The sequence below is a fragment of the Lepeophtheirus salmonis genome, chromosome 3, assembly GCF_016086655.4.
Source record: "Lepeophtheirus salmonis chromosome 3, UVic_Lsal_1.4, whole genome shotgun sequence".
Taxonomy (NCBI): domain Eukaryota; kingdom Metazoa; phylum Arthropoda; class Copepoda; order Siphonostomatoida; family Caligidae; genus Lepeophtheirus; species Lepeophtheirus salmonis.
In genome coordinates, this window is record NC_052133.2 from 5,123,072 (window position 1) to 5,137,861 (window position 14,790).

Sequence of the window (14,790 nt, forward strand, 5' to 3'; positions counted from 1 at the left end):
AAAAAAACATAACCTAACGGAAAACAATTCCGTCTTTGTCCATGGCTCAACACTTGTGATTAGTATCCATGTTACACGTAGATTATTGAAAAACAATATTTTTGAGAGAGTTGCACATTGTAGTATATACTTTGGTACTAAAAGGATTATCTGTTCTGCTCAAAGTCCCCTCGGCTTATTTTAACTGTGGAAATGACTATGAACAAGTTATGGATGTAGGTTTATGCACATTGTACACTGTACAAATACCTAACAACCTTATTCTGAATGCCTAAAGCCTATAGTTCTCCAGAGGAATTCTTAGTTTTGTTAGTCACATGTATTTTACATTTATGCCTATGTAACATTATGTATGAACAAGGAATTTTTAATTATATTATTTAATCTGCACACAACACATACCCATAAGTAGTGTGTATCTTCAATTAATTAATTAATTGCATAATTCCCAAATATGATATGTATCTTTATGTAAATTAACTATTTGGTTTAATTATTAGAAAGGTACGGAGAGCCTATGAGAGTAGCTGGGATCACCGATGTCATCTCCTTTTTTGTTGCATGAGCTCATCCAAAAGTCCAAATAGCAGAGTAAGATCTCTCATTAAAATATACTCAAGTAATTATATTTAATTGTATGAAATGATAGACATCCTTTGCAGACATTGCTAAATTACTCTCCGAGTTTTTCCAAGATCTAGATGTTGTTCCAAGTGATGTGATTGTGGGACTCATACTTCTTCGTAAAAGACAGCAGCTTCGCCGACTCAAAACCCTTCATCAAAAAGAATACGTCTATTTGTTTCTCTCTGGAGTTAAAGTGACACCAGACACACGATTCCTGGATAAGAAGAAACCCTCAGATCTGAGTTTGCTGGCTGACATAACTCATTTTATGCACTATGCTGTGGGCGTCTATGGCTGGCCCATGTATGTTCGCAAGAAAACCGGACTTGCCGTTTGTAGACTCTGTTCTTCCATAAGAACTGAAGGGGACACTGGTTTGAAGAGGAGTGATAGTATCATTGTGGATGATAACTGCTGCGGTTGTAACTTTGCAGCCTATGCTCAAATGTGTGGAGATCGTTTGACAGAAACGACTCAAATCGTTTATATGACATATCATGTAGATGTGGGAGAAAGTCCCTTTCTTATTGCTTTGGATTTTTATAAAAAGGTGATTGTTATTTCAATTCGTGGAACGCTCTCATTAAAGGTAAGTACGGCTCATTGTATAATCATCACCATTTTTTTTGTTTTTCAAATACTGAACAGGATGTTTTAACTGACTTAAATGCAGAAGCGGAGCCCATTTCCAATGCATCATACCCGGAGGAAGATTGGGTGGGTCACAAGGTAAATAATATGCAGAACGACTATTATTATTATCCTATTAACTATATAACGACATCATATGTACCATTAAATAGAAAAAAATCCGACTTTCTTCTTATAACCTTCAAGTCTTCAAAATTTATTGCCTTATCAAAAAAGTGCAAAAAACTACGTGTTTTTGAGACATTGCAAATATAAGTTTAGATATGTAAAACAGACAAAATCATAAATCCGTACATATAACAAATAATACAGTTTGTGTGTGTGTTACTTTTATGGGTACTCACACCGTTGGCCTAGGAGGCTGAAACTTGCATGGGTGCCTCTCTTGAAACTGGTTAGGCTAAAATGGGGCTACCAATTTTCGGTGTGTATGTGTGGGAGGGACTCATATAAGGTGGGCTAATTCTATATCCAAAGCACAAAAATTATTTTTTTGCAGCTCAATGGGACAAGAAGGGGGGTTAAGTTATAAATCAAAAAGTGACTGACATCTAAAAAAAAACCCAACTATACGAATAAAAACATTTTCTAAATTTATTCAAAATAAAAAAAGTTAATGACGAAAAAATGAAACTGGTGAAAATTTCACTTTTGTTTTTTTTAGGTACAAAAAGAAAAGAAAAGAATTTCCCATGGAATATTGGATTCATACATAAAGTAAATTTTGTAAAAATTTGTCTCAAAATTTGTTTAGATATAAATTTGACTGATAAAAATGGATATTTAATTGAAGTATCTGTCATTTTCTGAATATTTTTTGTCATTTTTATTCAACCTGTTTTATTTATTATTATTTTTTTTTTTTTTGGTTCTTTTCATCAAACGTCAATTTTGGACAAGAAATATCATAAAACTATGTATTTTGCACATATATTTTATACCTTAATATTAAATAATAGTATTTTCAATTTCTTGAATATTTTAATTAATATTTTTTTCAATATTTACAAAAAATAAACCAGCTATCGAGGTTGTTTTTTTTGACTACATTGTTTTCCATAACTTTTTGATTCTGCAAGAAAAAAAATCTTGGTAGGTTTGTAAATGTTATAAATATATTTATATTAGGATAGTTTTTGACAGAAATAAAAGATAGACTCGTAGTCTTGACAATTATTTTCATCCCTATATGTTGGTATATTATTTGAAGTTTATAAAACTTTTTTTTTTTTCAAATTCATAATAAAACTTAGGTATATATATTATACAGGAGCTATATTATACTACTCAGTGGCATCAAAGGTGTCTAAATATTAGGATGAAATAACATTGACCATTGGCAATGCTATTTCCCGCTCCCTCCTTGGCCCCAATAATGCCGGGTAAGCCTTTGCTTGTTTTTTATAGATATAATTAAAAATTGTCAGTCTATTACTTTTTTTTTTTGTTGTTGTGATTTTTATTTAAGATCTCACACATGCCGATTTAAAAAAAAATCAAGAATGTTCAATATAAATTTTTGGTTTTATAGATGTGATTGGAAATCTTAAGCATTTCGGTATGTAAAAAATAAGTAGCCGAAAATTAACATGGTAAGCCGGACAACTTGAATTGTGTGTTGAGATGATAGCAGTTAAGCTGTAATTATATTTCATTACATTAGATGAAGGAAATATGTATAGTTCTCCAACCTATCTAACAATGATATATATTATATAGTCAGGAATTACTCCGTTTTCGATCCTTATATCTAATTAGTGTCCAATAGGGACCTAAAAATATCGATGAAAATCGAATGTATTTTAAGCATATTAAAAAAAAGAAACCGGACATTAAAATGGTAACTCTGAGAGTTTGAAAAATGTTTTAGAGGAAATCAGCTCAGCTGTCATGACGTTTTATTAGATCAGCTGTGGTGAAAGGGGGTGAGAAGGGCATGTACAAGAACTATTCCGATGTCGATCATCTGAGTAACTCAAGGATTTACAATTACAACTACGCAACAAATCTTAGTGTTGCTCCCCGTCTTTTATGAGCACACACGAATGTTCTATCAGGTTTTGAATATACATGAATGTAACATAAAAGGAAGTTCATTCCTCAAGATTGATATAATTATGACAACTGTTCAGTATAATAAAATTTACTCTTTAGTTTTCCCAAGGTTAATAATACAAAATAACGCGAGTACGACTGATGTTTGACTTCCACCACACGCTTTTAATATTGACGTCATAGTAGATGCGTGGTTGTGTGTTTCTTCAAAATCTGTTTTTCTTCCCAGTAGTCGGTACTATATATCAAATTGAAAATTCTAGCAATACTGACATCATATACTATGAGTAATTGTTTTTTTTTTGTCAAAAGCTGCCTATCTTGTACAATACATCAGATTGAAAATTCTAGCAAGCCCGATGATGGTCTAACCTTGTATTTCTATTAACATTGAGTTTTCCAACTAAGAAAAAACAAAAAAACAACAACAAAAAAACGGTCGTGCTAATGAATCCACCCCCTTTTCCCCACTACTTATAATTCCCCAACCCATCCTCAGTATTAATCTCCATCATTGATGAGTACAAACACTCGTGGTCACATTTGATATTAAGATTTTCTCTTCTCAACAATGAAAGAATAATTATAATAACTTGAGAAAAAAAAAAAAAAAATATATTCTTTAGATTGCCAACATCAACTAAAATTTCGCTCTCAAAATGCTCAGGACTTGCAAACTTATTGATAGGGCACATAATTTTACATCCATCCATTAATTAATAAAAAAATCCTTCAAATATGATTAATAATTAATAGAGGATCTCATTTTAAGCGTGATCTCTCATTCCTTTTGAATCAAAGGGTTTTTTTATTCCTATTTATAAACAAAAAAATATGTACTAAAGTTTTTTCAAAATAAATAATAAATCATTCTTAAAACGGAACATTATATAAAAATCGTGCAATGATTGTCTTCGAGGATTAAAATAACTTTATTATTTATTTTTTTATCTTTATTCATATCATACATGTAGATATATATACAAAACATAAATCACACACTAAACAATTCAATACATAATAATCAATCCATCCGTCTCCCTCAATGAAACAGTTCATCCCCCCGAACAATTGTTTTTCAACTAGTCATATATCTAGTTGAATCTGTCAGTTTGTATTTGATAATGTAAATAGCATGATCCCGGTCCTTGCTATTTCTTTTTAAAGCACCATATCTAGCTGCAGAGAGCAAAACTAATGCTCTCAAATTTTCTCTATTCAAATTTATTGACAATATGAGTTTTGTTAGTGTGTAAGGAGACTATATTTAATAAAAGCATAGATTTTTCTTTAAATTTAGTATTTTCTAAAGAAATGGATAGTGATTTAGATGCAAAAAATGACATTTGAAAATAGTGAGTAGAACTGACTTCATGAAAGACTTACTGAAGAGCATCTTTTTTTGCACAAATTAATTTGGTACTTTATTTTCATTTTGCAGTAGCTTTCTTGAAAAAGTTGTGATATTTCTTACATAATTTAAAAACTCTATTCAACTTCATTTCCAACACAAAAAACGATATGTAACTTGCATTTAGGGTTATTTACTGAAGTGTACCCCGAACAAATGGGCATTAGTTAGTTTTAAAATGGTACATATAGTTGGTTGGTTCCAAGAATGGGTACATTTAAGTTTGATTTTATGTAACCACAGATTATTATGGTCTTTTTAACACCTATCGTACTTATACTTTTTGTCCCCAATGAAGTCATAGATATATATTTGAATACAGTAGATTCTAATTGGAGACTTTTTGGCTAATTTTCCGAGAGAGGTTAGTGAGAATGGATCGTAAGTGTTTGATGTTCGAATTTAAACCACTCTTGGAATATTTTCCTACTCCTGAACACCCATTTCGTTTAATTAATTGGACTGAGGTGAATCCAACTATGATCACGAAAGTTAACCAGGTTTAGGTGATAAAGTTAAATGCAAAAGTGACAACTTCTTGTAGTATGGATCTTTTTTTTGTTTTTGTAGACTTTAAGAAGAGCTCACCGCCTCTTTAAACCCTCTTAGAATATATTCATGTGACTATCTAAATCTTAAAGATGTTGTTTATTGCATTTGATGCGCATAGGAGCTTGTGGTACAGTTGGTGAGTTATCTTCGAGTGTGTTATCTCCGAATGCACTGACTTAGGAAGTAAATGTTGGCTTGTCGGTCCCTATATATAAAAGGAAATGACTTTATTCGGACCTTTTCCTTGCCAAATGGATCTCTTACTTTTGCAATCGCTCGAAAAGATGGATAGTCCTCTTTCTGATCGAACGACAAACCAGGCTGTTCCCTTACCCACTCTATAAGCTCACTAACAGTCAATGTAGAAAAGTCTTATGAGTCTCATGAATCGAGGAGAAAGTCCTGCAGCTCAGTGAGTATGAAGTTATTTAGGTAACTTATTCTAGTTGAAACTACCACTAGAAGGCATTTGAGACTATCGAAACATGTATTGAATGATTTTGTGAGCCATTTCTAGCCTTTTGTAGTAATTTCCTATCAAACTATTCGAAAAAAGACACACATATCGTAAATATAGGCTCACGTAAATAAATTACCCACTGTGGTTTTGGCGCGCAAACGAACTTTATTTAAAAACTATGATTCTAATAGCATAAAATGTAGATAAAACAAAGTAAATATTTTAATTCCGTGAGACATTAATTACACGATTGATTTAATTCAATTCCTTCTTTCATTTCATAACTACTAGAGTAGATATCCCCGTCCTTACCCGGGACATAAAGATATTAATATTAATTATGAACTCTTCTGCTTCAAATAATAAAGCATTATTCTCAGTGCTTTTTGGTATGTATCTTTGCAGACTATATTTTAAAGGAAATTATAAGATTTAGAGAAGAAAAAATATTCAAATTTCCTCAACTTTCATATTATTGTGAAACTTCCTTTGCTGTATTCTCTCTTCTCTAAACCTTATAGTTTCATTTAAAAAAAAGTTTGCAAGGATACATACCAAGATGCAGCAAGAATAAGTCTTTGTATTTTACGGTCTTTATTTTTTCTGTTATATAAAGTAGTCGTTTTAAACACTTACACGCACTTACCCACACACACAGACATTTGCATTAAATATATAGATTTTACTACTATCTTTGATATACTATTCTAATAGCCCTTAGTTGGTCGAAAAAAAGGAAAAATAGGAATTGCGGTCTACCTAATTATTCCTTGATTAATTCTATAAATGATAAAAACAACGTACATGTTTTGACACCTCTTTTAATTTAATAAATTCAGTGGAACATTTACAAGAGTCCCAAATTAGTTGACATAAAGTATAAAATTAATTCGATAAGGCGGATTTCTGTTATAATGGACACATATTGTGAGTTACTTGAGGTTCTGCTTAAATGGGGTTTATTGTACGAGAGGGGTTTGAAAAGTTTCCAACCTCAACGTGTAGACCGGAGTACTCATAAAAATAAGCTAGTCATGTCTACTTAGAATTTGTCGACAGTTACTTAGCAAAGTTTCAGCCATTTTGAACGCACAATTAAATTTATTTCCAAAAAATTAATTTTTTAAATTTTTTTCAAACAAAATTTAATTTTTGATTTTTCTTTCAAAAAATCCAAAAACCAAGCCCCGCTAGCAGTATTACCTGGGATTTTTATATAAAGTGGGTATTTTAATTGACACGGATTTATGATTTTGGAACGAATTTTATGAACTATTCCACAGCCAACCTTTAGCAACTGCGTCACACTAGGCCCAGCACTTCCAATAGGCCTCACAATAGATTGAAAAGAAGGTTTGGCCTTCTAAAAAATGAAATATTCATTTTCTAAATAAGTGAAAAGATATAAATTAGGCAGTAAAAAAAGTCTAAAAAAATTAAGGGCCCGCATTTTAGGATTATTAAAAAAAAATTAAATTTTCAATTATCCTTATCCCTATCCTGATTTTGAGATTGAGGCCTTGTATAGTCAGATTTGCATAAAGAAATGCTGCCCTTAAGCTACACTTTTCCTCTGAATGCCTCTGCATAGAGTTCAAACACATTGATTAATTGATTCATTTCTTTGAATATGTGCAGGGAATGGTGATATCTGCATCTTACATTCATCAACAGTTAATCCAAGACAAATTGTTATCCAAGGCATTTAATTGGACTTCGGAAACATCTTCATATCCACTCATTTGTGTAGGGCATAGCCTTGGTGCAGGCATAGCAGCTATACTCTCAATTCTTCTGAAACAAGATTATCCTAATACTCATTGTTTTGCATATTCACCACCAGGAGGACTTCTTAGTCGAAATGTTGTGAACTATACAAAGAGTTTTATCACAAGCGTCGTTGTAGGAAAAGATGTGATACCCCGTGTTGGATTGCATCAGTTAGAAGCACTTCGACATGATCTGATGTATGCCATTCACAAAAATGAAGAACCAAAATACAAAATTCTTTCATCCGCTCTATCTTGTTGTGGTGGTGGAAATGAAAATTGGACGGAAGCAGATCTTTCTGCCACTCTTTCTCCTCGAGCATCCCGCAAAGCTCCTTCAAACAATATCGAGAACGAAGACAGTCAAATTACTAAACATCCCTTAGATTCTTCCATACATTTAAGTGTTCATGAACCACTTTTTCCTCCGGGACAGATCATACATCTAGTTCGATATCATCCAAGAAAAATTCGTGCCAAAAAGGAATCAAAGTAGAAATCAGCCTTATAATACATTAGAACCCAAAAACTTGATCGCACCCATACTCGATTTATTCGGAGTTCAAGACGCAAAAAAACAAGAAAACTTTCCTTTTAATGCTTGAATAAAACTCCAGAATACTCAAGTGACTTTTGTACATGCTTAGGCCACAAGCCACTATTTGGTGTTGATGTTTAGTGGGCTTTAAACCATTATAAGGCTGTGATCCAAAATTTTGCTGTATTTTTGTTCGTCAATATTAGAGCTAAAACTTTGCTGGATGAGAACGGATTAATATGTTTTCAGATAATTACTATATTCGATTCAGACCTCGACAGTATCGCGTCAAGTTCAAGGGTTCTAATGTATTACTGCTTTCTGAAAATATGTTGATCAATTTGTGCTTATTAAAAACCTTCTACTTTATCCCCCTTAGAGAAACCCCTGTGATGCCAGAACAGAGTCCTGTACGTACAAAGCCATGTGGGCAGATAACGAAACCTTTAATGAAGTTCTGATATCCAAAAGAATGGTGGTGGATCATATGCCTGATAATGTTTTGGCTGCACTGGAACAGGTAATTATTATTTTTATAAAAGATATAGTACAATATCTTTTATATGTTTATAAATATGACTCCTACATACTACATAGTTTATGGCACAAACAGAAGAAGAGGAGAAGGATACAAATAATCTGTTTGCTCATATACAAAAAGTGAGTCCGAAGCATGAAGAACGGATTGAAGTCCAAAGTCAACTCAATACGGAATCCCAGGAACAAAGGAAAATGGAATCCATGAAGTCAATGTATGTAAATTATGAACATCATAATTAAAGATTAAAAAAGATATTGTAAGAATTTATGGTTCAAATCCATTAAGTATATACATAATGAAAAGCCATAATTTATTACAATTTATTTTTATGCATCTAAATAGGCTGAAAACAACGCACTAATGATTATTTTATCGAACATTAATTTATATATTTACTAACTTGAGAAGTATTTTTTCAACATACATATCTTTTTATTAACTACATGAATAACTTTTCAACAAACATTTCAACTTTTTTTTAAAAGTAGTTTATTGATAGCATAAAAAAGATATAAACCAAGCGGGAAAACGCCCTTGTTAGCTTGAGTAGATGCCTAGACTACTTAAAACCTTTTCCCACGCTAGATGTCGCTTTTTATTGTGCCGAAAATTTCTTCCCTTCGGAGAATTCATTTTGTTACACGATCAGCTTTTTGCAATAAACAAAAATGCAGCGTATTTCCCTTTCAGCTATTCTCATTAATTTTTACAAGTTTACTCTTGTATGATTTAAAAACAAATTAATATGTGTCGAAAAGATAAATACGGAAAGCTTTTTTCAAATTTTTCCTTTCTTTTTTTCTACGTCGAGGTTGAGATTGAAAAAAAAGTTCGACTTAATAATTCAATTACATGTTTGAGTTCATAGAGTTACATACTCTATGCCCCAAGCGAAAAAAAATTTATCGTATAGACAAATACTTTGAGCATATATTAATCACATGGTATTCGTTTCGTCAATTGATTTATAGCTTTGATTCATTCTAGCTATTGTTAAAACACTCAGCAAAAAACTACTAACTGTGGAAAGTACTTTTATAAAGAAACCTAGATAGCATTTTTAAATGTAAAAAATAGAAGAGACGCACGCCTATAGGCTATTTTTTAATTAATGGCTAAATAACACAGAAAATATTTGCCAGATTATCCTTTAGAGAAATATCCAAACTTTGTCGCAATTTCTCTTTTTTTTAAGACGTAGATATTAATACATTATTGAAATTGCTTAATTTTATACATTTGAAACTTTTTTATTTTAGAGACTACTCGGAAGGATCTTTTTACGTTGGAGGTACGACACGATTCATTATTATATTTTTCCAATATCAAATCATATCAATTGTTTTCATTTCAGAGGATGAAATCCAAGTGGAACAGGAAAGGAATAACACACACTGCAGTGTCATTATTCAATCGGTATCATTTGACTTGGATCATTCAGAGACAGTTTGAGGTTACGACGTTGAATACTTTTACACAATATTTAAAGATATTTATGAAGAATCTATATATAAGTTCTTAAAAAAATGAAATACAATGTTTTTACATACTCTGCCTGACTCTTATCTTCATTTATTAATTTCGGATTTGTCTATTTATCTTTCTTTTATAAGTAGGCTATACGGCTTTTGTAAAAAAAAAAAGAAGTTTGTTATTAGAAAAGAAAAATGGTTGGCATTTATGTTCTTTTAAAAAATCAAATTTTTATTTTTGAGATCGTTGTCCTTGATGGAGTCTTATGGTGGGACTGGGAGGAAACAAGGTAGGATATTCATGAGAAGTTTCCCTAAAGTAACTTGAGTTAAGGATGAAGGAGGGAAGGGAAAAGGATTCCTTATTCTTGTGATTAATGAGTAAGGTGACCTCCTGATGTGACGTAGGTGAGGAAAACAGATCATGGAATAAAGATGGATACTCTCATCATTCACGGCTATCAATTATAATTTATCATACGAGAATTAAAGACCCGAAACTATCTAAGTGTTAAGATCATACATCAAGTTGCACTTAAAATGAGGTCAAGCAAGCAATAGCTAGTCCTCAAATAAAAAGCTGCCGGTTCAAATGTATCTATTATTGTTCAATGGTAGAACCTCTAAATGGTCAAATAGGTTCAACTAGTTTTCAACAATTAGAGTAAATTCAGTGGAAAACACTCAATGATTACTCCATGTTCTAAAAAAAGTAAGATTGAAATTATCATAAGACTTTGTTCTTTTTAGATTGAAGGCAGCACATAAATTAAACTTTAAAAAAAAACATGACTGAATGGAGGACATTTCTCAGATATTTCAATAAACAAACTCATCTACTTGATTCTGTCGTAAAATCAAAGCATTAGTGTGTGCTGCTCAAACTTCTTGAGTGAGAGCAGGAGTGCCCTCATCGTTTTGAATAACGAGCTGGAGCGCACTGGCTATTTTAGAAAAGTGATAAAATCGCTCGAATTGCCGCTCATTTATATAAATTTATATTACTTTAGTAAAAAGTGTTCAATACATATATGTATATAAAAATTATTTTCAATTAATTCTCTGAGGAAAAATCTTTAGTGCCCACTTTTTCGTGTTCATTGCTTCTGATTGCTTTTAAAAATATAAAGTATAATAAAAACCCATTAACTTAATTATAAAAAAATATAATCTTATTGACTATTATATTTTTACTTATTACAATGAATACTAAAACAAAAAAAAAAAAAAAAAAAAAAAGGAAGGCTTGCGAGAGGAGATGCGATATGTGATTCTTATCATATACTTCAGAAACTAAATTATGTGCCATGCAGTTGAAAATTCGACTCGCCATCAGTGGTGCTAAGCAGATCAAAACAATAATCTACATCGCATTCAACTTTAAGAATTTCCAAGAAGTAAAGTTTTCCGTAATTAGTTTTTAAAAAAATGGTGAATATATTCTATTGGATATAATTTTCTATATTACAGTCTTGTTGTTATTAATTTCTGAAAATGTTGAATAAGAAAATCCAACACAGAGCTAGTTTTTTTATACCTTGATGCCTTGCAACCACTAAAGCATACTGGAACAGTAAAATTATTTACAATAGCGATGGATTTTAATCCAATAATATCCAGGTGTTTACCTTTGCAATTAAGTTGAACGGAGCTTATGTCTTTACCTCTGTTTTGTTCGTTGTTTTTTGGTCACCAGAATTAAGAGAAAAGTAAGAGATTGATTACGATCAAACTTTGTGCGAAGATTATACACGGATACAGTAAGAAGCCATTAAATGTTGAAAAGTCAAGGTAGTACAAAACGTAGAAAATCCATAATCGATCATAACTTTGTAACAAATTGAGATACATAGCCAGGAGATTTTGCGCTCTATCGAGTGCCCATTCTAGTTTCAACTATCGAACTGTAAAATAAGTGTAGATTTTAGTAAATTATTAAATATACTATAAGGCTAAACAATTAAGACAAAATAGTAATAGAAGTTTAAATCAGTGATACGCATAACTAATAAAATTAGTAGTAGGGTGTGTTTCTTATTTTTTATTTTATTGAAATGTCCGGGTGATTGGGGCAACATATATTTCTTTTGATAAAAAAATACAATTGGCAAAGTTTGAGCAAAATTGAATAATAGTTAGAGGTAGCTCAACGGCCTCAAATTTTTGAAAATTGCCGATTCTTTCTGGATTATCGTGAAAACGGTGAAACGTGAATTACTCCTGAATACTCTTTTTGGCTCAAAATAATAATATAGGAGAAATCAAAAAGCATTTTCAGATGAAGTAAATTTATTTTCGGTCAATTACAAATATTACTCCTGAATACTCTTTTTGGCTCAAAATGATAATATAGGAGAAATCAAAAAGAATTTCCAGATGAAGTAAATTTATTTTCGGTCAATTACAAATATGCCATTAAGATATAACTTACTTTTAGATAGTGTCGATTTTCTAAAAGTGTTTGTATTTGTACTTTGATATTTACACTACTTTTGTTGAATAAACTATGATCCTACTTACGTTTTCCTTTATTTAAAGTATTCCAGTAATATATTTTCCTTAAAATCTTTGTTCAAATTAGCATCCAGGGTAATTACTAATTAACTTTAAAGAAACTACAAAGTATTTCATAGTATTATTTGTTACAAAATATTTTTAAACTATTATGATTAATACTTGTAGTACTATTATAGTTCTAAATTAGTAAACAAAGGTACTCCAAATATTCATATATAAGGAATGATGCTTCACGAAGGGAAATTTAAAATTTGGAACACCTATGAAAGACCCATGAACTTGGACTTATTTCATATCCCAAATTAAGGACTGACACAATAATAATAAAGCGTCTTTAAAACATTGTTTAATTTTGCTCAAATTCGGCATTGTTTTTGTACGGAAAAGTAGCTTTTGGCAAAGTGTCCGTGTACTGTTTAGAAGATGGAATCTTTTTAGGGGGACAACTTCAATTTTGCCAGAATATTAATAACTAATGGAATGTACATAGTGTTATGTCGACTCGAACAATTAATGAATCGACTAAAGTCGATAACTTTTTAACTTAACTCAAATGGTGAGTTGATTTTCACATTTAAAAAAAAACAAAGTCAACTTCATTCTTTTGTAAGTCGGTTTGATTTTTATCACCAAACCTCATCAAATACTTTATGTGTTGATTTGATATCCTTAAGTTATTTCCTAAAAAAATTTCTAGTATTGTAAAGCTTTAGTATTTTTGAGCGGTTCTAAAATAAAAACCTATCCAACACTACGCTCAATGTCTCATATAAAGAAAAAAATGGTGCATGTATTTGGTTGTAAACCCTAAGCATTTTTTTACCTGAACAATATTTTTATATTTATTCAGGCTGTCATTATTATTATTGCATTTGGGGGAGAAAAAATCTTAGTATTCAGTGTGAGTGTGCCCGTGAAAAACAAATATTAACCCCAAGAATTTATTTGGGAATTATCTTCTATATTAACCCTCCGTTAGTAGGTGTTCATTTTTATTACGCAGTTAGTGAATAAAACATATTTAATTACTTGATAAAGAGTAGAACGATTATAACAATTATGTCATTTAAAGTTTATATAATTTTCTTTAAATATTCAATTTATTTTTCACTTTAACTACATATCAATTAAAATACTAAATATACTTGTATAAATATAAGACATCGAAAAATAAAATCTAATTTTTAATATGCTTAAGAGCTTGCGGATGGGATTCTAACGAAGTATAATTTGTTATTCTTAAATAAAAGCAAAAAATATTTTATTTGAGGTTTAGTAAGTAGCGCTCTGAAAATTAATGTACTCCCTGGCTCATCACGTCCTATCATTATTTTTTTCTCAAGTTCTTATTATTTTTTCATTCTTAAGGAGAGAGCATCTAAGTATTGAGTAACTACATGTCAGTGTTCTTATGAAAAAAGAAGGAAAAAACAAAGTGTGTCTGTTCGTAGACGGCTAATAACTCAGGGCAATAACGGGCCCTACCGCTAGTTAATCCGATAATCAATAAATCCGATAGATTAATAAACTTCAATAAATGGATCATTAAATATATTAGAAATACACCGATAACCAATATGGCCGATTACTAATTAATCGGTCGATTATTTATTAATTTTCTAGTAAATACTAAATACAGTAAAATCAAGTCCAATGAATAGAAGTTATACTTATAAGACTATATAATCTCACTTGCAGTAATGCCATAGCATTGCATTGTGCCTCACTTAGTTACTTTCCTTCTTTCAGAAGAGGAGGATCATTGTACAATACACATACTGCCTTTCCCCTCTTTTTAAAAATAATTAAAGTCTCGATGTAAAAAATTACCCTTAGTGGCCAATTAGATCCACTACCGATTAACTGATGTATCCTTAAATATATTATTTACAATATTAACCGCACTCATCGTATGTAATTATGACTCCAATTTTTAAGGATCAAATGTGTAATTATTTGCCAGGAATTGAAGGGATAAATTGTTCATTAATTAAAACACGTCGTTCATCTTTGTCCAATGATACTTTCTTAAGATGGGGTTTCCCATCTATCATACGTGTATAATTTTGGAATAGACAAATATACCATTTATTCTAAGAATTTTGCAGTTCAAGGACATTTTTTCTGAAAAATATAATAAATATACATTTTATGATAATTCATGCTGCAATACTATGTTATTATGATTTTCATGGAT

The 14,790-nt window shown here is 31.0% G+C and overlaps 1 protein-coding gene across 3 annotated transcripts in view; it reads left to right on the top strand.

The window, feature by feature from the left end:
• inaE (inactivation no afterpotential E) overlaps nt 1-10,163 on the top strand; it is a 68,233-nt gene extending 58,070 nt beyond the window's left edge. For all 3 annotated transcript variants that reach the window (XM_040708278.2, XM_040708275.2, XM_040708277.2), the window contains 8 exons: nt 501-591; nt 650-1,216; nt 1,276-1,356; nt 7,395-8,017; nt 8,443-8,583; nt 8,661-8,815; nt 9,864-9,895; nt 9,959-10,163. In XM_040708278.2, coding sequence (XP_040564212.1) covers nt 501-591; nt 650-1,216; nt 1,276-1,356; nt 7,395-8,017; nt 8,443-8,524 — 1,444 coding nt within the window. In that variant the 3' untranslated portion in view covers nt 8,525-8,583; nt 8,661-8,815; nt 9,864-9,895; nt 9,959-10,163. The remainder of the gene's footprint in view (nt 1-500; nt 592-649; nt 1,217-1,275; nt 1,357-7,394; nt 8,018-8,442; nt 8,584-8,660; nt 8,816-9,863; nt 9,896-9,958) is intronic.
• Nucleotides 10,164-14,790: the final 4,627 nt, after the last annotated feature.